At 41.2% G+C, this 19123-nt stretch overlaps 3 protein-coding genes across 10 annotated transcripts; all 3 read left to right on the top strand.

Annotated features, from left to right (window-relative positions):
• The first annotated feature begins 712 nt into the window (after positions 1 to 712).
• On the top strand, positions 713 to 13543 carry LOC115692050 (protein EMBRYO SAC DEVELOPMENT ARREST 30). Of its 8 annotated transcripts, XR_008815802.1 has the most exons (12): positions 713 to 1543; positions 2271 to 2480; positions 2591 to 2675; positions 2934 to 3007; positions 3086 to 3174; positions 3265 to 3508; positions 3855 to 3967; positions 4241 to 4331; positions 5578 to 5706; positions 6825 to 7378; positions 12877 to 12996; positions 13069 to 13543. XR_008815802.1 is itself a non-coding variant. In XM_056308182.1 (11 exons), exons 2-11 carry the CDS (start codon positions 2313 to 2315, stop codon positions 12920 to 12922), a joined length of 1593 nt encoding a protein of 530 aa, XP_056164157.1. In that variant the 5' UTR covers positions 713 to 1543; positions 2271 to 2312; the 3' UTR covers positions 12923 to 13543. The 8 variants fall into 8 exon arrangements, 7 of the variants coding, with proteins under 7 accessions (XP_056164157.1, XP_030474666.2, XP_056164154.1 ...); XM_056308182.1 differs by having other exon boundaries at positions 12877 to 13543; XM_030618806.2 differs by lacking the exons at positions 12877 to 12996; positions 13069 to 13543 and adding an exon at positions 8040 to 8708 and having other exon boundaries at positions 725 to 1749; positions 2267 to 2480.
• Positions 10007 to 11292, top strand: LOC115692061 (uncharacterized). Its single transcript, XM_030618817.2, has 4 exons — positions 10007 to 10201; positions 10317 to 10392; positions 10582 to 10754; positions 10992 to 11292. Exons 1-4 carry the CDS (start codon positions 10092 to 10094, stop codon positions 11086 to 11088), a joined length of 456 nt encoding a protein of 151 aa, XP_030474677.2. The 5' UTR covers positions 10007 to 10091; the 3' UTR covers positions 11089 to 11292.
• A 372-nt stretch (positions 13544 to 13915) lies between the features above and the next one.
• Positions 13916 to 15468, top strand: LOC115692062 (uncharacterized). Its single transcript, XM_030618819.2, has 4 exons — positions 13916 to 14281; positions 14396 to 14471; positions 14744 to 14916; positions 15154 to 15468. The coding sequence occupies exons 1-4, from the start codon at positions 14172 to 14174 to the stop codon at positions 15248 to 15250; spliced, it is 456 nt and encodes a 151-aa protein (XP_030474679.2). The 5' UTR covers positions 13916 to 14171; the 3' UTR covers positions 15251 to 15468.
• Positions 15469 to 19123: the final 3655 nt, after the last annotated feature.

The following is a 19123-nucleotide window of genomic DNA, read 5'->3' on the forward strand; positions in this document are numbered from 1 at the left end:
CAAATCCGCCAAGTATAAAAAATAGGGGATTCTAGTTATTATTCGTCTATAGAAATATTTTTTGGATATAGCGAGCAGGAACTGTTCGGGTCAACTTTCCTTACCAAAAAAACAACTGTCCGGGTCAACTTTCACACACCTCGATAGTTCACCTCTCTAGACGATTTTAAGGGAGCACTTGCTCGTATCAATCCGGTGCAATTGAGATTACTCTTGAAGCATTCCCGATTGGACTTATATCCTAGACATAAAGAGACCGAGTAAACTTATTTGTCATCTGTTGATTCTTTTCTCATCGAGAAACCAACACCTCATTTAGTTGGAGCCTTGTATCTTAAGATATGTCATGACGTCGATGATTTATACGAGCATGAATTAAACTAGTCTCACCCCCACTAAAGGCAAGTCATTTTAAATTAGGAAAAATGAAAACCAAGCTATGTAGTCGTAGACGTGAAACAGAATCAATTATAATTATATCGGTCCAAACCGAATTGATTACTGAATTGATATTGCTCAATTCAAGTTTTCAGTTCGCTTGTGCACGATCTCACAATGTGGATGTTTGCTCAACCGAAGGATATCCATGTAGTTCAGTTGTTTATCAGATATGGTTGTGAATGGATGTACGAATTCTGGATTTTTTATAAGTCGAATTCAAAAGAGGAGGAATCGCCAAAACCGGATAGAAAGCGAATCACGGATCATTCCCAATGCCAAAACGAGGCAAAAGCGGCGAACGTAACGTAACGTAACGTACCGTGTGGGGCTTGCGGTCCTCCCAAGTCAAAAAAGCCTCGAGGCCGAGCGAGAACCCGAACGCAACAGCATCGCCGATCCTGCTCCTCCTCCTCGATCTGACAAAACCCGAGTGACGAGTGAAATGTGACCGACCTGACCGACTTCTGTTCCATCTCCCCACGCTGAATCGAGTTCTTCCTCCGCCGACTCTCGGATTTGATCCGGCTCGCTCGCTCGCTCGCTCGCTCGCTCATCGAATCCTCTCCACCTGCTGATCGGGAAATCTTCTGTTGATCGGGAGACGTCGCGCGCAGTTCGTTAGAGCGAGAGAGAGCACGCGTGTCGCCGGTGAGCCGCCTTGCATTGGCGGCGGCCGTCGCCGAGGGCGCCCCGCTCTTCCCGGCTTTCGCCTTCGTCGACTCGCATCGGCGGCGGCGGCTGCTCTGTCGCTCCCGCGCGCCCGTCGGAATGGCGAGGCATCCGCCCGATTCGCGAGCGGGACGAGCCTCCTCCTGTTGAGATTGCTGCTCTGATTTCAGGTACTCTTTAGTTTCAATCTCTCTCTCTCGCTCTCTGCGACAATCGGTTTCCAGGATTGATAGAGAACGCGAAACTACCGATGAGTTTCGCGTTCCGGCGCGCTGATTGCGGGAGAGGTAGTTTTGGAGTCTGATCCGTCGTCTTCGATGTGATGAGCGATTCCCTTATTCGAGCGTGGCTTTCCGATCTTTGGACTCGAGGATACTATTTGAGGGAGCTCTGTTCGAGTGGTTTGTTTGGATTCCGTTTGCTCCTTGCTTTGGTTCGTTCTTCGCTGAAGTTTCCGGTAGTGCCTCAGTTGTTTGAAGTCTCCAATACCGAGACGAACCTGCGTTTCCTTCTGTTGCTCCTTGTGCTTCAACATCTGCTGCGTCTCCCATGTTTTACTGTGCCTTCTTTTGGTGCCCCTACCGCTGCACTTATCGAAGGAAACATTCCTTCATTTTTCGGGCGTTTGATCTGATTAAGGTTTTTTCTGCTATCCAAATCACTAGGCTTATTATGTAACTCTTGCGATGCTGTTCACAGGAGCCATACACTCCCAAATCGGGGTAATGGAGTCGCTGCTAGGCTTTTAGTTGCACCTCTGTACTTAGAAGAAGCTTAATTATACATGGTTCAGTTGTCTCATTTGTTGCTTCTTTGTGGAATTACTGAGAGAAGCTTATTCGGTTAGAGCAGTATATCTCGGTGTTGTTATACTCGGCGCGTGTTTTTTCTTCGATAAATGTGTTTTGCCTTTCAGCAAGCGGAGATGAATTATTCTTCTAATGCATAATTATAGAAACTTGTGGAGCATGCACTTCTTTTTCTACCCCATCTTCCCTCTCGGATAACAGTTGGGTTAAAGAATGATGGTGTTCATTTTGGACCACTGCAGTCTTAGTTGACTATTTTGAACTAATGTAGTATACCACATAACTCACATCTCAGTTACTTCGAGTATTCTGTATCTCCACATGCTGAATTTTTTCTTGATTTGAAGGTAGGGATGCATGCGGTCTTCTTGAAATATCGAAACTAGCAGCAAGATGAGGTATATGACCAGAATTAAGTGGGCTGCACTTGGAGGACTTCTCTTATCTTGCGTGTCATTGCTAGTCCACTTACTTTTGGCCAAGTATTCAAGTGCTGATCTAGTGCAGTACAGTGCAATCACAGGCTTTGTGGATGATCTTACCATAAATGCTGGATGGCAGGTGTGCCTGAGAGAATCACGGATGAGTGCTTTATAGATTTTTATCACACTTTTATTCGACATATTTTCTTCACATCGATGATGTTATTCTCTCTTTTTTTCATGGTTCAGGGAGCTGCGCATAGAAGATTATGGGGAAATGTGAAGTCTCTTGAGTCTCTCTATCCTTATGCCAATCCTAGAAGTAGACATCCTGGTAAGTTTACTCATATTCTCGACTTTTTGTTGGGGCCATGATGTTCAACATTCATTGTGGTTCCAATACAAGTTCTGATCTTTATTGCTGTGAGATGAATTCTTGTTTGCTTTTGTCGAATCTACATTTTAAATAATTTCCTCTGGTATGGAAGTATTGCTCCTGGATAAGGTTTAGTTTGAATGTAAGCATTTATGGACTTGCTGGTGAAGGAAGGAGTAATACCTATAAGAATGATATTTCAAACCTTTTGTGCAGCAGCTCCTGCTGAGAAGAATAATGGTTTCATCTATGCCAAAGTTTACGGTGGATTTGAGAAGATAAGAACTTCGGTAGGCTTTTATCTTTAAGTAGAATTCTAAGAATAAGTGAGCAAAATCTGTGTTTATGACTGGTTTCCTGCATTCTAGATTTGTGATTTGGTCGCAGTATCCAGGCTGTTAAATGCTACCCTTGTAATTCCAGAGATCCAAGAAAGTACTCGTGCAAAAGGCATCAGGTTTTCTTTCTTCCCTCTATATTCTAAAATTTATTGTTACAAGTGTTCCCCATATAAAGGATATGGATCATGAGATTCAAAACTTTGCAGCTTCAAGTTTCGGAGCTTTTCCTACATATACAATGAAGATCAGTTCATAACAGCTCTTAGTAATGACATAGTGATTGTGAAGAGCCTTCCTCCACACATGAAGGGGGCTATGAAAAAGAAACAGTACCCTGTCTTTAAGCCCAAAGCTACATCTTCTCCAAGATTCTATGCTAATGAAGTCTTGCCGAAGTTAAAGAAAGCTAAGGTCATTGTGTTTGTGCTTACTGGGGGAGGCTGCCTACAGGTACTTAATTTTGTCATATTTGTTTGTCCTGGAATGAAGACTTACCGTTGCTACTCTTTTGAGTAGGCATTTTTGCCTTTTGCTGATAGACTAACTTTTGCAGACAGGGCATACGCTGAATACTTTTCTTTTGCATGTGCGCTATGTATTGTGTTTTTTTTGTTTTTTTCACAGAAGCAATGAGACCTTGTTGCTACTAATGAAAGTTAGTCTCTTCATTGATTATTGTCTACTAAGATGTGTGTTAAAAGTGTTGCCATATGCTATTGGCGAACTCTCGTGCTTTGGAAATTGGATAATTAAACCAAGATATACCTCTCTGATAGCTCCTTTTATTTCTTTATAGCCTGTCCTCCCTCTTGATCTGGAAGAGTATCAGAGACTGAGGTGTAGAGTTTCCTTTCATGCACTTCAGTTTCGTCCAGAAGTTCTGGCACTTGGGCGCCGCATGGTGGAAAGGTAAGGGTGTTTTGCCTCCTTTGTTTATCACAAACACAAGTAACTGTCGAATGTGGCAAAAAAAAAAAAAAATGCTTCACAACTTTAGCTCAACATTTCTGCAATGTTGATCCTCACTGTGCCAAAATTTTTTGCTTCACTCTTCCGTTCCTCTCCCTTTGATTTTGATACTATATGGAGTTGCCTTTGCATGTGATGTTTTCCATAATATAGGCAGTTTTTTCCATGGGGCCTGCCCTTTGTAAGATTTCTTACCATCTCTTATCTATACAGGTTACGAGCTGCAGGCCAGCCTTACCTCGCATATCATTCTGGCCTTGTCAGAGATACTTTAGCATATCATGGATGCGCTGAGCTATTTCAGGTTTGTATAGATATCTTCTTGAAGTGATCTTACTATTGTATCACTCATTTTCTTCCTTGGTTTTTGCTTGGTGAATGACATTGAAAGAGGTGAACCGTCATATAATGCTTCTTCAGGACTTTGTCTGTAGTTAATATAAGTGCGCCCTTGTTAAGCAATGTTATCCATCTAAAGTCTGATAGCTGATTTATGTGCATCTGAATCATGGTTGTCTTACGCACTGATCTTTTTTGCTATATGTAGAAGTGAGGGACTTCGATATATGAAAGTTGGTTATTGTTCGATTTACATACTATATGTGGATGTATTGGGATTTGCTTGGAGATGCTGATTGTAAAATTCGAACCATATATTGCTAATCGAATGCAGAACAGGTTCAGCAGCCTATTCCCATGAATATTGTGGGCCACGAGTTTTGAAGGAAATTAATAAGAGAATCTTTTAATCATGCATACATCAAATAGCCTATAAGCTGAGAGTAGCGTAGTTTCATTCTTTAGTAAAGAGCGTTAATTCTTTTAAGGTTCTTCTGGCAGTCTTACCACATGTTTTGCATTTTCTTGTTTGTAGCGAAGGAAATTCCATATTTTAGTGCATTCCTACTAAATTTAAGTTCCTTTCTTAGATTTTAGACATGCTGTTCAAGGATGTGAATTAATTAAAGCAGAGAGGCATTCAGTTAAATTTATGACTTGGCGTAGAATCTTTCATTTGTGTCAATTGTTGATTTCATTGAATACATAGCAGAGCTACACTTCTCAGTTACTTCATGCTTGGCAACTTTGTTAGAGTTTTGATTGCTGTCTGTAGCTTGGAGTAGTTACTTTTGTGATTGTTCACTTTCCAAAATTAATGAAGGAAAGCTCCCAGGTCTATATTCATCCTGTACTGGATTTCATAGATACCTATATTTGGTCCGGGAAAAAAAAGGATTACTCGTGTGGCATGTGAGTCCACACAGTGGTTGGTTTGATGAGATTTTTTGGGTGACTTGTGGCTCTAGGATATAAAGGACACTTAAACATGATTGTTGTTGGAATCAAAATATTCTTATTCTCTATTTTAAATTGTCTCGATGTGTAGGTTTGCTTTTCTTTCTTTATTCTCTGTATATACTGTGGCTGAGGTTGGTTGAATGTTGCCGGGAAGAACCAACCTGCGGCCTTGAGGCACTTAGGGCTTCTTGATTGATGTTCTCTGTTTCTGTCCACTGGTTTGACAGGAGTTCACTTTGCTTTGTCTGCAGGACGTTCACACAGAGCTTATACAGTATCAAAGGGCTCAAATGATTAAACAGGGGATAATCACTGACCAATTAAATGTTGATTCACATGCTCGCAAAGCAAATGGTTCATGTCCGTTGATGCCTGAGGAGGTAGATCTTGCCCTTTAATTTATATTAAGTACGATCAATGTAGCGGTGTTTCCATAAATAGACCCAACTTCCTTACCTGTTACTGCATTTGTTACTTTCTTTATCATTTTCATTTTATTTATTTATTTTATTTTTGTCTTGTGGTCTCCTGTTAGGGGATGGATGTGGTAAGAGCATCAGGCACCCACATTGATTTTCTTAAAGAAGATAACTTATCTTAATGTGAAAATTTGTCCATTTTTACCTTAAAGACTAGTTGTTTTATCAGGTAACTTGGCAAAATTTCAGAGATCCTATAATTTATGCAAATATCTGTGACACACACTCACAAACACACTTGTGGGTAGTTACGCTAATAATCTCTCAAAGGAGAAAAGTTTTGAAAATTATGTCAGAGTCTTCTTAGTCAATTTTGCATGGCCTAATGCAGTAATGCTAATTGGTTCAATAAAATACGCGAAACTATAATCTTATTTAACAGAGTTGGTTTTGCGTTGTGCCACAAGAAAAGAAGGATTTCTTGATTTCCTACTTTTGAATAGTATCAAAGGTAGAAAACACCTTTGATTTTCATTTGGAGAAGGGTGGATCCGGGTGGTGCCTATTCAGATGCCTTTAGGGTGTTCTATTCTCTTGGTCATGAAAGAATCCGTCGCATGTTTAATTCTTGTGATGGCAGAGGAGTGGACAAAAAGCAGCAGTTATGTGTCTCATTTCTTTTCTGGTCTTCAGTATCAGTGTGGTTTTCCTCTGTAGATTTGCTTTCGCGCTGTTTGATTTCTATGGGAGTTGCATCTATTTATTGTACTTTTTTACCATCATAGCGAGTTCCAGAAACTCAGATTTTTGTCCTTTCTAAAGCATTCTTTCTCTCACAACCTTCATCACTTGGGTGCTCATAATGCTTTTGGTTTGCCTTTCAGCTAGTCGCTCTCTCTTCTGAACATGGTTTATGATGAATGCCTCTCAGCACCCGTTCCTCACTTAATAAATGGCTTGAGTTGCCTTTAGTTTTATCTTTACCACCAATTTTTTTTGGAATAGGACATACTCAAGGATACCATTACATTTTATAACCTGTGTTCTAAGGTGATGATGCTTCAATACTTCTAATGCAGGTAGGACTGCTCCTTCGGGCAATGGGCTATCCTCCAAAAACAAGAATATATTTGGCTGGTTCGGAGACATTTGGTGGACAAAGGGTTTTGATTCCTCTACGTGCCATGTATGCAAATCTAGCGGATCGAACGTCCTTGTGCAGCAAGCAAGAATTAAGTGACCTAGTTGGGCCAGAAACACAGCTCCCTCTGGATGTGTTCCAGACACCTCCTGTTAAGAGTGTTGACGAACTGGAGGAAGAATGGGATAAGGCAGGTCCTCGTCCCCGGCCTCTTCCTCCACCTCCTGATCGGCCTGTCTATCGGCATGAAAAGGAAGGCTGGTATGGTTGGATTACAGAGAGGGATACGGAGCCGGACCCTTCACCAATTGATTTGAGGAGGCAAGCCCACAGGTTGTTGTGGGCTGCTCTTGATTATATTGTCTCTGTTGAGGCGGATGCATTTATTCCAGGTTTTAATAATGACGGAAGTGGTTGGCCAGATTTTGCGAGCTTGGTCATGGGACACCGACTCTATGAAATTGCTTCTGCCAGAACATATCGACCTGACAGGTACCAGCTTATGTCCAAGAACAAGGATAAATGAGACGGATTATTTTCTAGTAACATGCCAAAAATTTAATTATAGAATGTCTAAAATAAAAACTGTTTTCTATTTTCTTGACTGTTGGAAGCATTTGATCTGATCTCAGTATTGAGGTGCTGGACCTGCTTGCCTTGTAACTTTAGTATAAGTTGCTGCTACCACAAGGAGATCTTCAACTTATGTGGTCTATATCACCTGTTTATCTAGTAGTACCTTTTTATATGCAAAAATTTGAAAGTTGACCACTCATATCCGTACCTGATGTTAAGAGAAATCGAAATCTGATAGTTGCTTAGCCTCCTGGGCTATCACTCCACCCAAGCTAGCAATATGGTAATTTGATTGTCGTTTAGGCATTCATTTATGACTGTTTGCATCAAACAATTCATTTTCACTGTTATATGTGGATGTGCTCAATTTTGTATTAATATCATACAAATGGGCATGATTAGCGAAAGAAAAAGGCATCCTTTTGTATGATAAAGCTGCAGTTACCTATGTGGAGCATGTTACAATTCGGGGTGCACTTGTGCCCTTTGAGCAGATTGTGTGCAGAGAGCTTGGCTGCTTAATGACCTTGTCAAGTACTTTCTTTTCTGTGTTACTGACTGATTGTTTTTGAAGCAGAAAATATATTGTCAAACTCTTTGCCAATGTGTCCGGTAATGTTTACCATCCAAAGCGTAACTGGACGCTCCAAGTGAGAGAGCATCTCAATTCAAGCCTCGGGGAGGTGGGTCTGCTGAGGGAATCCCACTTGTCCAAGAGAACATCATTTCTCTCGCACCCAATTCCCGAGTGCTCATGTCGGAATTTCAGATCATCAGAGACATCGGATGTGGGAAAGGGCAGCGGTGCGAGCCAATATTTGTACAGTGATGAAGTGGAATGCCCCAAGTGGATGCAGCACAGTGCCATGGCTAATAGACCAGAGAATGGCGGCAATGAGAATGAATCTCAAGAGGACGGAGTGGATATGGAAGGTCAGTTAGATTCTGATGAAGACAGTGGTATGACCGAGTCGTCTCTGACCCTAGAGCAAGATGAGGAAATGGATCCCAACGATTAGGATACTTGTACAGGTTACGGTTCATTTTTTGCTTTTTAACATCGGTTATGTTACCCATTTTTTTGCCTTAAACACAATCCTCCCACAATATAGAAAATTCTTTTTAGGAGAGGGCGATTTTACGGAAGCGACGAGTTTTGTATACCCTGGAAGAGCCATTCTTTTGCTTACATCAAATGATTCTGAATTTTTGAATACCATAACCATCTTCGTATGTACTGTAAAAACCTCTCTCTCTCTCTCTGGGGTTACATTTGAGAAAGGATGGGGTGTGGTCTGCATTTCTCGCCAGAGATGTCGCGGTCTTATAAAGTCTCTACAAGACCTCGTGTTTATCAGAGGCTCTTGTTTCTTCACGGACACAATTTGATGGCCGTCCAGCTCTCTCCTTCCTTCCTCTGCCGCTCGTTTGTCACTTCGTCAAGATAAAGACAGATTTTGACTGAGATTTCAAGGATCACTTGCCTTTGAATTCTCTTTTCACGAGAAGAAACATCATATGAACTCTTTCTACTTCAATGCATGATATATTAGGTAAAGCCTGATCAGGTCATATTATTCTTGGTCCGTGGTCTGATCATCTTGAATGTGAAGTTTCCTGAATCTGATACTCTTTGAAAGGGAATTCCTCTCAGCTTTCTAATCATCATTGAAGTGTCGAAAATAGATATATACTCTCGAAAAGTCGGAACTTCCAAATATAGACTTATCAATAAATGTCATCACGGCTCAAAAAGCGACCTCGAATATATATCATACAATTCTCGACAACCTTTGGTTAATCAAAGGACGAAGTCTGATTATTCTATCCTTTTCCCATCAATGCTGGTAAATATTTCTAGTTGTTACCGATAAACCCATCAAAATGGGTAATAGATTCATTTCTTAACCCATATTTGATGGGTTGAATTATTAGAAGAGCTAGTTATATTTAGTAAATGAGTTATAAATGAGTTTAGAATGGTAATACCCAAAACAATATGGGTGTTAAATGAATTCACAACTTATTTAGATCCAATTCACCTCCATGACTCTCTCGCCTAGACTTAATCTCCCGCCTACTTACTCCATGCTCTCACCTCACTTTGAATATTAAATATAGAAGTGTTTCAGGAAAATAGGTTGGGTCGGGTATGTATCATGTATGGGTCACTAGATTAGTTTTGCAGGCCGGATCATTTTTTACCCTATAACTCTTTCTCATTTAGACTCGATTTTGCGTTCGCTTTATAGAAGTGTTTTATCCAATATAAGTTAGGTCGGGTATGTATTGGATATTTTGATCGGATCATTTTTTCTACCTGATTTGACTCGCCCGTAAGACGTATCTAATTACGTCACACAAATGAAATAAAGAACTTCAATTCTAGATGCACGTTAAGTCCAATGTCTGTCTTGGAGGGGAAGCCAGGAAAAAAAAATTACAATATGGAGGGCCAGCGATTAATGGAGGAAAAAGCCCAACCACAACCCCAGAAACTTCGCCAAAGTCAACTCCGTACCATTCTCCTATAAATTATCGGACGACATTCGAATCCGAAAATAAGGTTCAGATCAGGATCAGAACAGTTCGATCGAGAGAGAGTAGAGAGCGAGAGCGAAAGCGAAAGATGGAGGGGATGGTGCTACCGAAGGAGTACGGATACGTGGCCCTGGCGCTCGTCCTCTACTGCTTCCTCAACTTCTGGATGGCCGCCCAAGTTGGCATGGCTCGCAAGAAGTAATCATCTCGAGATCGCTCTCTCCCTTTTCCCAATTCTAATCATTCTCGTTGGTTCCTCCGGACTCGATAACGACCGGGATGATGATTTTCTTGGGTGGTTCCATTCGATCAGGTACCAGGTGTTCTACCCGACCCTCTATGCCTCCGAGTCCGAGAACAAGAACGCCAAGCTCTTCAACTGTGTCCAGGTAATGAACTGCTCCTCCCATCAAGTGAACATGTGAGTCTCTTTTGTCGAATTTGTGTGCTGAAAATCCGAGCTTTTTCTTGTTCTTGAGGTGGGTTTTCTTTGAATGATTTCTTTTGTGTCGGTAATCGTTCTCGGTTTTGAAAAGTAATGATGAGATTGTGGTGGAAATGGTTTGTTGGTGGGACAGAGGGGACACCAGAACTCGCTGGAGATGATGCCCATGTTCTTCATGCTGATGATAGTTGGGGGGTTGAGACACCCTTGCGCTTGCGCTTGTCTCGGACTCCTTTACATCGTCTCCCGCTTCTTCTACTTCAAAGGCTACGCCACTGGCGATCCCCAGATGCGCCTCAAGATCGGGTTCGTGGTTCTTTTGCATCCTGCCATCTCGAGAGAGATTTTTAGGTGTTCTTAGATTAACACGTTGAAAGAATAAACACATATGCTTGATAAAATTTGGTTATGCGGTAATGCGGTATAAGAGCACCTAAAAGTTTCTGGTTAATTCGATTGGGATCTTTCATCACGGGTTTCGAAAAGATTTGATTCTTGCTAATGAGAAATTGGGTGATTTGTTGGTTTCCTTCATTCTTGCAGGAAGTACGGGTTCTTGGCGATCATGGGGCTGATGGTCTGCACCATTTCCTTCGGAGTCGGCCTTCTTCGTGGAGGCGAACCTCGCACCATGTTTTAGACTGCGTCTCCTCTCTGTTGTTGTCTTGTACTCGTTGTCGACAGATGATGTTTCATTTGGTTTTGCTTCTTTAGCATGTTAACGAGAGGATGGAACGATAATAACAGTTTGTTAGTTAAGAGTGCTAGCACAAGTTCAGTTTGAACCTGTCTTCATGTAGCTTTTTGAAAGTTAAATCAATGAGATGAGTTTGGCTTTTCTCTTTTTGGAGGCATTTGATCGAAGCTCTTGGTTCGTAGGGAGAAATCCAGGTTCTTAGTCCAGAGGGCCATCGTTTTGGTTGACCATTGAAGTTGTGCTGTGTACTCTATCCAGTGCAAATAGTCCAAACCAAACATCACACATTTGATGAATGATGAAGAAGTGTTAATTGGTTCACTAGTACCTTCTCAAAGATGAATTGAGTTCTGAAGTCTAGCATGCCGGTTGGTGCAAAGCACAGTGGTATTTAGAACTAGTGGATGGTGTGACCAGCAAGTAGGCACTGCTGTTATATATGAAAGTGTTTGGGGAAAATGAAACTTGAAACTCAAATAGCTATCACCTTGTTACAGAAAAGTCTTTAGCAGAATTATCATATTCATCTGGGAAATAGCAGACTTTTGGGAACAGTGGTAATCAATACAAATTAAAACAAAGGGAACGATGTATTTACAAAAAAACGAAGCATGAAAAGGACAGGAGGAGACAGGTCTGCAGACATGAGATGAAATGGGCCCAAAATTGTGGTTTGTAAACAATGGAAATACTCATTCAAGATCAGTAGGTAGGTCTGTCAATATTGGGGCCGAGAGAAGAAAGTCTTCTCTTTCATCAGCACGCAAACTTGTCCTCCTAAGAGGACATAATCGCTACAGACACGTAGGCCCAATCACCTTGCGAAAATCGTTCATACATCGGGTGTACAAACTCATCCATTGGCTATCGAGCCATGGTTACTTCGTAATCCTCACGAAGACATAAGTTGGAGAGAAGATTAGATGTTTCTGCAAAAGAGTGTTCATGGAATTTGAAGAGCCAAACCTTCAAGAGTTAGAGCAAACTGCTGGTCGATCACCGACTACAAATTATGTGCAAAGGTAGAAAACCCCTTTGGATTTCGTTTGGAGAAGGGTGGACCCTGGTGGTGCCCATTCATATGCCTTTAGTGTGTTCTATTCTATCAGTCATGAAATAATCCATCAAATTTTTCGTTCATGTGATGACAGAGGAGTGGACAAAAACTACCAGTTGTGTGCGTCTCATTTTCTTTTCTGCCTTTCAGTATCAGTGTGGTTTTCCTTCGTAGATATGCTTTTGCACTGTTTGATTTCTGTAGGAGTTGCATCTATCTATTGTACTTTTTGACTGTCTTAGCGAGCTCCGGAAACTCAGATTTTTGTCCTTTGTAAAGCATTCTTTCCGTCACAACCTTCATCACTTGGGTGCTCACAATGCTTTTGGTTTGCTTTTCAGCTAGTTGCTCTCTCTTCTGAACATGGTTTATGATGGATGCCTCTCAGCATCCATTCCTCACGTAATGAATGGCTTGAGTTGCCTCTAGTTTTATCTTTACCACCAATTTTTTTGGAATAGGACATACTCAAGGACACCATTGCATTTTATAACCAGTGTTCTAAGGTCATAATGCTTAACTACTTCTAATGCAGGTAGGACCGCTCCTTCGGGCAATGGGCTATCCTCCAAAAACGAGAATATATTTGGCTGGTTTGGAGACATTTGGTGGACGAAGGGTTTTGATTCCTATACTTTCTTATCAGTGTTACTGACTTATTGTTTTTGAAGCAGAATATATCTGGTCAAACTCTTTGCCAATGCGACCGATAATGTTTAACATCCGAAGCGTAACTGGACGCTCCTAGTGATAGAGCATCTCAACGCAAGCCTCGCGGAGGTGGGCCTGCTGAGGTAATCCCGCTTGTCCTGGACAACATCAATTCTCTCCCACCCAATTCCCGAGTGCTCATGTCGGAATTTCAGATCATCAGAGACATCGGATGCGGGGAAATGGCAGCAGCACAAGCCAGTTCTCGTACAGCAGTGAGGTTGAATGCCCCAAGTGGATGCCGCACAGTGCCGTGGCTAATAGACCGGAAAACGGTGGCAATAAGAACGAATCTCAAGAGGAAGAAGTGAATACGGAAGGTCGGTTAGATTATGATGAAGACGGTGGTGTGACCAAGTCGTCTCTGACCCTAGAGCAAGATGAGGAAATGGATCCCAACGATTAGGATACATGTACAGGTTACGGTTCATTTTTTGCTTCTTAACATCGGTAACATTACACATTTTTTTGGCCTTTACCACAATCTTCCTACAGTATATAAAAATTCTCTTTAGGAGAGGGCGATTTTACACTGGAGCGACGAGTTCTTGTATACCCTGGAATAGCCATTCTTTTGCTTGCATCAAATGATTCTGAATTTTTTAATACCATAACCATCTTTGTATGTACTGTAAAAATCTCTCCGTCTCTCTCTCTCTCTCTGGGGTGTGTTTATCAGAACCTTTCGTTTCTTCATGGACACATATTGATGGATGTCCAGCTCTCTCCTTCCTCTGCCGCTCGTTTGTCACTTTGTGAAGATGAAGACAGATTTCGACTGAGATTTCCAGAATCGCTGCTTTTGAAGTCGCAACTTCCAAATATAGATTTTATCAATAAATGTCATCACAGCTCAAGTAGCGAACTCCTTTCCTTTGGCATATACACCCATTCTCGACAACCTTTGCTCGATCAAAGGACGAAGTCTGATTCCTCTGTCCTTTTTCCCATCGATGCTGGTAAACATTTCTCGTTGGTACTCCCACATAAATGAAGAAGGGAATTTCAATCCTAGAAGCACGTTAAGTCCAATGCTTGTCTTGGAGAGGAAGCCGGAAAAAAAGAAAAGCACAAGTTGATATGAAGGGCCCATAGATTAACGGGAAAAACCCAACCGCAACCCCCAGAATCTCCAAAAAAAGTCAACTCCATACTCTGTACACGTTATCCGACAACATTCGAATCCGGACATCAGGTTTAGATCAGTATCAGAACAGTACGGGAGAGAGATAGAGAGAGTAGAGAGCGAAAGCGGAAGATGGAGGGGATGGTGCTACCGAAGGAGTACGGATACGTGGCTCTGGTGCTCGTCCTCTACTGCTTACTCAACTTCTGGATGGCTGCCCAAGTTGGCATGGCTCGCAAGAAGTAATCATTCCGAGATCGTTCTCTTCCTTTTCCGATTCTAATCATTCTCGTTGGTTCCTCCGGACTCGATAATGACCGGTATGATGATGTTCTTGGGTGGTTCCATTCGATCAGGTACCAGGTGTTTTACCCGACTCTCTATGCCTCCGAATCCGAGAACAAGAACGCCAACCTCTTCAACTGTGTCCAGGTAGTGCACAGTTCCTCTCTGAAATTTCGCTTCTGTACTTACCTCCCGTTTATTTATTACTCTTAACTGAGATGGCGTCCGTCCCCATCAAGTAAACATGTGATTCTTTTTTGTCGAATTTGTACTGAAAATCCGAGCTTTTTCTTGTTTTTGAGGTGGGTTTCTTGGAAACATTCCTTTTGTATGGGCAGATGATATGTAATTTGTCGGTATTCTTTCTCGGTTTTAAGAAGTGATGATAATTGTGGTGGAAATGGTTGGATGGTGGACAGAGAGGGCACCAGAACTCGCTGGAGCTGATGCCCATGTTCTTCATGCTGATAATGGTTGGGGGGCTGAGACACCCGTGCGCTTGCGCTGCTCTCGGAGTCCTTTACATCGTCTCTCGCTTCTTCTACTTCACAGGCTACGCCACTGGCGATCCCAAGAAGCGCCTCAAGATCGGGTTCGTGGTTTTTTGGCATCCTGCCATCTCGAGAGAGATTTTTAGGTGTTCTCAGATTACCTTGTTGAAAGAATAACCACGTATACTCGATAACATTTGGTTATGCGGTGAAGCGGTATAAGAGCACCTAAAAGTTTATGGTTAATTCAATGGGGATCTTTCCTCATGGGTTTCGAAAAGATTTGATTCTTGCTAATGAGAAATTGGGTGATTTGTTGGTTTCATTCATATTTGCAGGAAGTACGGGTTCTTGGCGATTCTGGGGCTGATGGTCTGCACCATTTCCTTTGGAGTCGGCCTTCTTCGTGGAGGCGAACCTCGCACCATGTTTTAGACTCTGTCTCCGCTCTGTTGTTGTCTTGTACTGCTTGTCGACAGAAGATGTTTCATTTGGTTTTGCTTTTTTGGCATGTTAAGAGAGGATGGAATGGAACAATAATAACAGTTTGTTAGCTAGAGTGCTAGCACAGTTTGACTTCAGTTTGAACCGGTCGTCATGTAGCTTTTTGAAGATTAAACCAATGAGACGAGTTTGGCTTTTCCCTTGTTGGAGGCATTTGGTCGAAGCTCTTGGTTGGGAGGGAGAAACCCAGATTCTTAGTCCGGAGGGGCATCGTTTTGGTTGACCAGTGCAAACAGTCCAAATAAAACCAAACATCACACATTTGATGAATGATGAAGAAGTGCTAATCGGTTCACAAGTACTTTCTCGAAGATGAATTGAGTTCCGAGTCTAGCATGCCGGTTGGTGCAAAGCATAGTGGTATTTAAAACCAGTGGATGTTGTGACCAGCGAGTAGGCACTGCTGTTATACATGAAAGTGTTTGGGGAATATGATGCTCGAAACTCAAATAGCTATCATCTTGTTACAGAAAAGTCTCTAGCAGATCCATCATGGTAACAGCACACTTCTGGGACCAGTGTAATCAATACAAATTGAAACAAAGGGAACGATGTATTTATGAAAGGAAGAAGAAGCATAAAAAGGACAGAAGAAGACAGGTCTGCAAATATGAGATGAAATGGGCCCAATTGTGGTTTGTAAACAAAGGGAATACTCGTTCAAGATCAGAAGGTAGGTCTGTCAACACCGAGGCCGAGTGGGAGTAGGTCTTCTCTTTCATCAGCACATAAAGTTGTATTCATAAGAGGACAAAATCACTATAGATATGCAGGCCAAGTCACCTTGCGAAAATCTTTCATATACATTGACGGTGTACGAACTCATCCATAGGCTATTGAACCATTGGTTACGTCGTAATCCTCATGAAAACATGAGATGGAGAGAAGGTTGGATGTTTTTGCGAAGGGGTGTTCACGGAATTGAAGAGCCAAACCTGCAAGGCTCGGTGCAAATTGGCGGTCAATCATCGAACTCGGCTACATTAACTTCAAATTATGTGCAAGCAGGGTTGCTGCTTCATGCTACGAGCTCATTTACATTCTCATCATCATTATTCTCCATTTGTGTCATTATCCCTAATATTACTAAAGCTTCTTTCGTTATATAAGCTGCACAATTATTACTATAGTTAACTTCTATTGCACATGAATATCTAAAGAACAATAAAACTCCGTTTGTTTCGCAAAAAATATGATATTCTAGAAAATATTTTTCAGGAAGTCAGTTTTCAAAAACATAATAATATTTTCCGGTGTATGAAATCAGAGAATGAACTAGAAAATATTTTCCGCCGTTTGGTATGGAAAATCCGATTTAATTTTCCTAGGGAAAATTACAAAAAAAAAATTCAAAATTTTCATTATTTTATTTTTATAGTTTTTATTTTCTTTCTTATTCTTATTCTTTTTCCTTTTTCCTTATCCAATCGCCCGACCACGGCGACAATCGGCGATCAGCCACAGGCGAGGACGAGCTCGCCCAAGGCCGGTGAGCTAGTTGAGGCTCGAGATCGCCCGAGATGCCTTCGGGGAAGAGGCCGCCTTAATCTAAAGTGGACGCGTTGCTCTTCTTCTTCGTCTCCATCTCATCTTTGCCTCATTTCCAACTTCAACAAACACTCATGGAGAAATGCCTCTCCATCGCTTTCCGATCAATGAACCTCTTCCCCGAACGCATCGCCTAAGACAAGGTGTCTCACTAGCCTAGGGCAAGCTCAAGTATCGCCAGCTATTGCCATGGCTGGCGATTGGCCGAAAAAGAAGCAAAAACAAAAGAAAGAAAAGGAAATGAAAGAAAAAAAATTAAATTAATTTTTTTTTAAAAAACATTTTTATTAAAACGAACATTTCATTAACTAAGAACCCGAGTCCGACCATCAAGAATCTGAGCACGACCTTCGTGTACCTAAGCCTGAGTGCCGGGGAGTAGAGTCGAGTATCAGGGACTCGAGCACGAGCACGAGGGCTTTGGGTACAACCTCAATAGATCTGGGCCTAGGCGTCAGAGACTTGGTCCTAAATGACGGGAACTTGGGAACCATTGTTGGGATTTTCATGCCCAAGCACAGAGTTTCGGGTCCAAGCGCCGATAACTAGTCATGCTTTGGAAAATATTTTTTGATTTTTCGAAAAGGAAATCATTTTCTTGAATTTAAGTATAGGTTTTCTGTTGACTTAGAAAACATTTTCCATTGACCATTTTCCTAAGTAAACCAAACGCGGAAAAATGAGGAAATATTTTATGCAAAACAAACGGAGCTGGGTGCGTTTGTTTAGGGGAAAACTTCATGATAATAAAAAAAAATCTTTCCAGGAAATTATATTTCAGGAAAATGGTTACTTTTCATATGTTTGGTCATATGTGATCGAAAACATTTTCTAGTGTTTGGATCTCATTTGAAAAATAATTTCAATCTCATGACTTTATCTCAAGAAAAAAAAAATTGAGTTTTTAGTAATTTTTGTATTTTTTCTTTTCTTTTCTTTTTTTATTTTTATTTTTATTGTTTCTTTTCTTTGTTTTTCTTTTTGTCTTTTCCTTCTTCCTCTTCCTCCAGTTGCCGGGCCTTGGCGACAGCCGCGACAGACCACTAGTGAGGGCCGACCTGGCCAGCCTCGGGTAGGGTCAAGCCTCGCCGGCCTTAAATATCAAAAACGTCGACTGCTGGAAAAGTAATCGCCGCCCTAATCGTAAGGGGTGAAATTAAGGAGGATTAGGTCCGTCATCGACGTGTTTGTTGGATGCATAGAATGCAGAGTGTGAACTAGAAATCACAGAGAGAGAGAGAGACGGAAAGCGTGACGACAGGCATGAGGTCAAGAAATATAGGTCAAGAAACTATGGTGGTGGCCATAGAAGACGTAATGTCAACGGGTTCGCTGATCTTACACGCGCTAAGATTGCTTATACTGATAGGATTAAAATAGGATTATGCACAGTACACACGCAAGTTTCATACGAAAAACGTTGACGCGGGTTGCAGTCTTGACTTGGTCGTGCCGAAATTGCAATCTTCAAGACGATATCAAGTTGATATCTTGATATAAAGTCCCTCTCGGAGTCTTAGTCAGCACACGCTTTTAAACCATTTTCGAGGGTAAAAATAAGGGATGGTTGGTCTGTTTAAGGTGTTTTCTTTATGTATGCGTGGTCAGATTGGTCTGCTTTGACATTGCTACACCTGTTTGACGTGTGTGTATACATATGCCGGGTATATTTGAAAATGAAAAATAAAAGGATTTATTTCACAGACTCTTTGAAAGGAACACATAATTGTGCATGTTGATATCTGTATGTTTTCAGTGATGCCAGGTATTTCGTGTTAAACAGGAATCATCCATGTAAATGGTAATTTTTAAAAAGGAAAAATGAAAGTTACAAGTACTTCCATAGGTTGAAGATAAAATTCACAAAACGAAAGCTCCGTTTATTTCGTGAAAAATAATTGATTTGAAATGTATTTTCCTAAAAAAAAAATCCCTTGTATCGTTTAAAATAATTAATCAATGAAAATTATCTTCATTTTTTGCGAAACAAATGGAAGCCAAAGTTTACGATGTTCTTTAATGTCCTATCTCTTACAAATAAGAAAACTAGGCTGCTCATTATGTTATCTCATGAACGGGGAAACTAATACAATCATATTGGAACGACATATATTATCCTTTCGTTTATATTATTGTATAAAGGGGATAAGTGCACTAAAGGTCTTAAGATTTATCACGAAAGTGTAATTGAGTTTTAAAACTTACAAAAAGTGCAGTCAAGTTTTAAAACTCGTCAAATTAATACAATCAAAGTCC

Source organism: Syzygium oleosum, unplaced genomic scaffold (genome assembly GCF_021117445.2).
Source record: "Syzygium oleosum isolate NSW1041296 unplaced genomic scaffold, Sole_v2.1 Sole_v2.02, whole genome shotgun sequence".
In the NCBI taxonomy this organism is placed as follows: Eukaryota; Viridiplantae; Streptophyta; class Magnoliopsida; order Myrtales; family Myrtaceae; genus Syzygium; species Syzygium oleosum.

Coding starts and splice junctions, on each gene's coding strand:
- LOC115692062 (XM_030618819.2), top strand. CDS start 14,172: ATGGAGGGGATGGTGCTACCGAAGGAGTACGGATACGTGGCTCTGGTG. Junction 14,282..14,395: donor GTTGGCATGGCTCGCAAGAA/GTAATCATTCCG, acceptor CCATTCGATCAG/GTACCAGGTGTTTTACCCGA. Junction 14,472..14,743: donor ACCTCTTCAACTGTGTCCAG/GTAGTGCACAGT, acceptor GATGGTGGACAG/AGAGGGCACCAGAACTCGCT.
- LOC115692061 (XM_030618817.2), top strand. CDS start 10,092: ATGGAGGGGATGGTGCTACCGAAGGAGTACGGATACGTGGCCCTGGCG. Junction 10,393..10,581: donor AGCTCTTCAACTGTGTCCAG/GTAATGAACTGC, acceptor TTGGTGGGACAG/AGGGGACACCAGAACTCGCT. Junction 10,755..10,991: donor CAGATGCGCCTCAAGATCGG/GTTCGTGGTTCT, acceptor TCATTCTTGCAG/GAAGTACGGGTTCTTGGCGA.
- LOC115692050 (XM_030618806.2), top strand. CDS start 2,313: ATGAGGTATATGACCAGAATTAAGTGGGCTGCACTTGGAGGACTTCTC. Junction 3,175..3,264: donor ACTCGTGCAAAAGGCATCAG/GTTTTCTTTCTT, acceptor AAAACTTTGCAG/CTTCAAGTTTCGGAGCTTTT. Junction 7,379..8,039: donor AGAACATATCGACCTGACAG/GTACCAGCTTAT, acceptor TTTTTGAAGCAG/AAAATATATTGTCAAACTCT.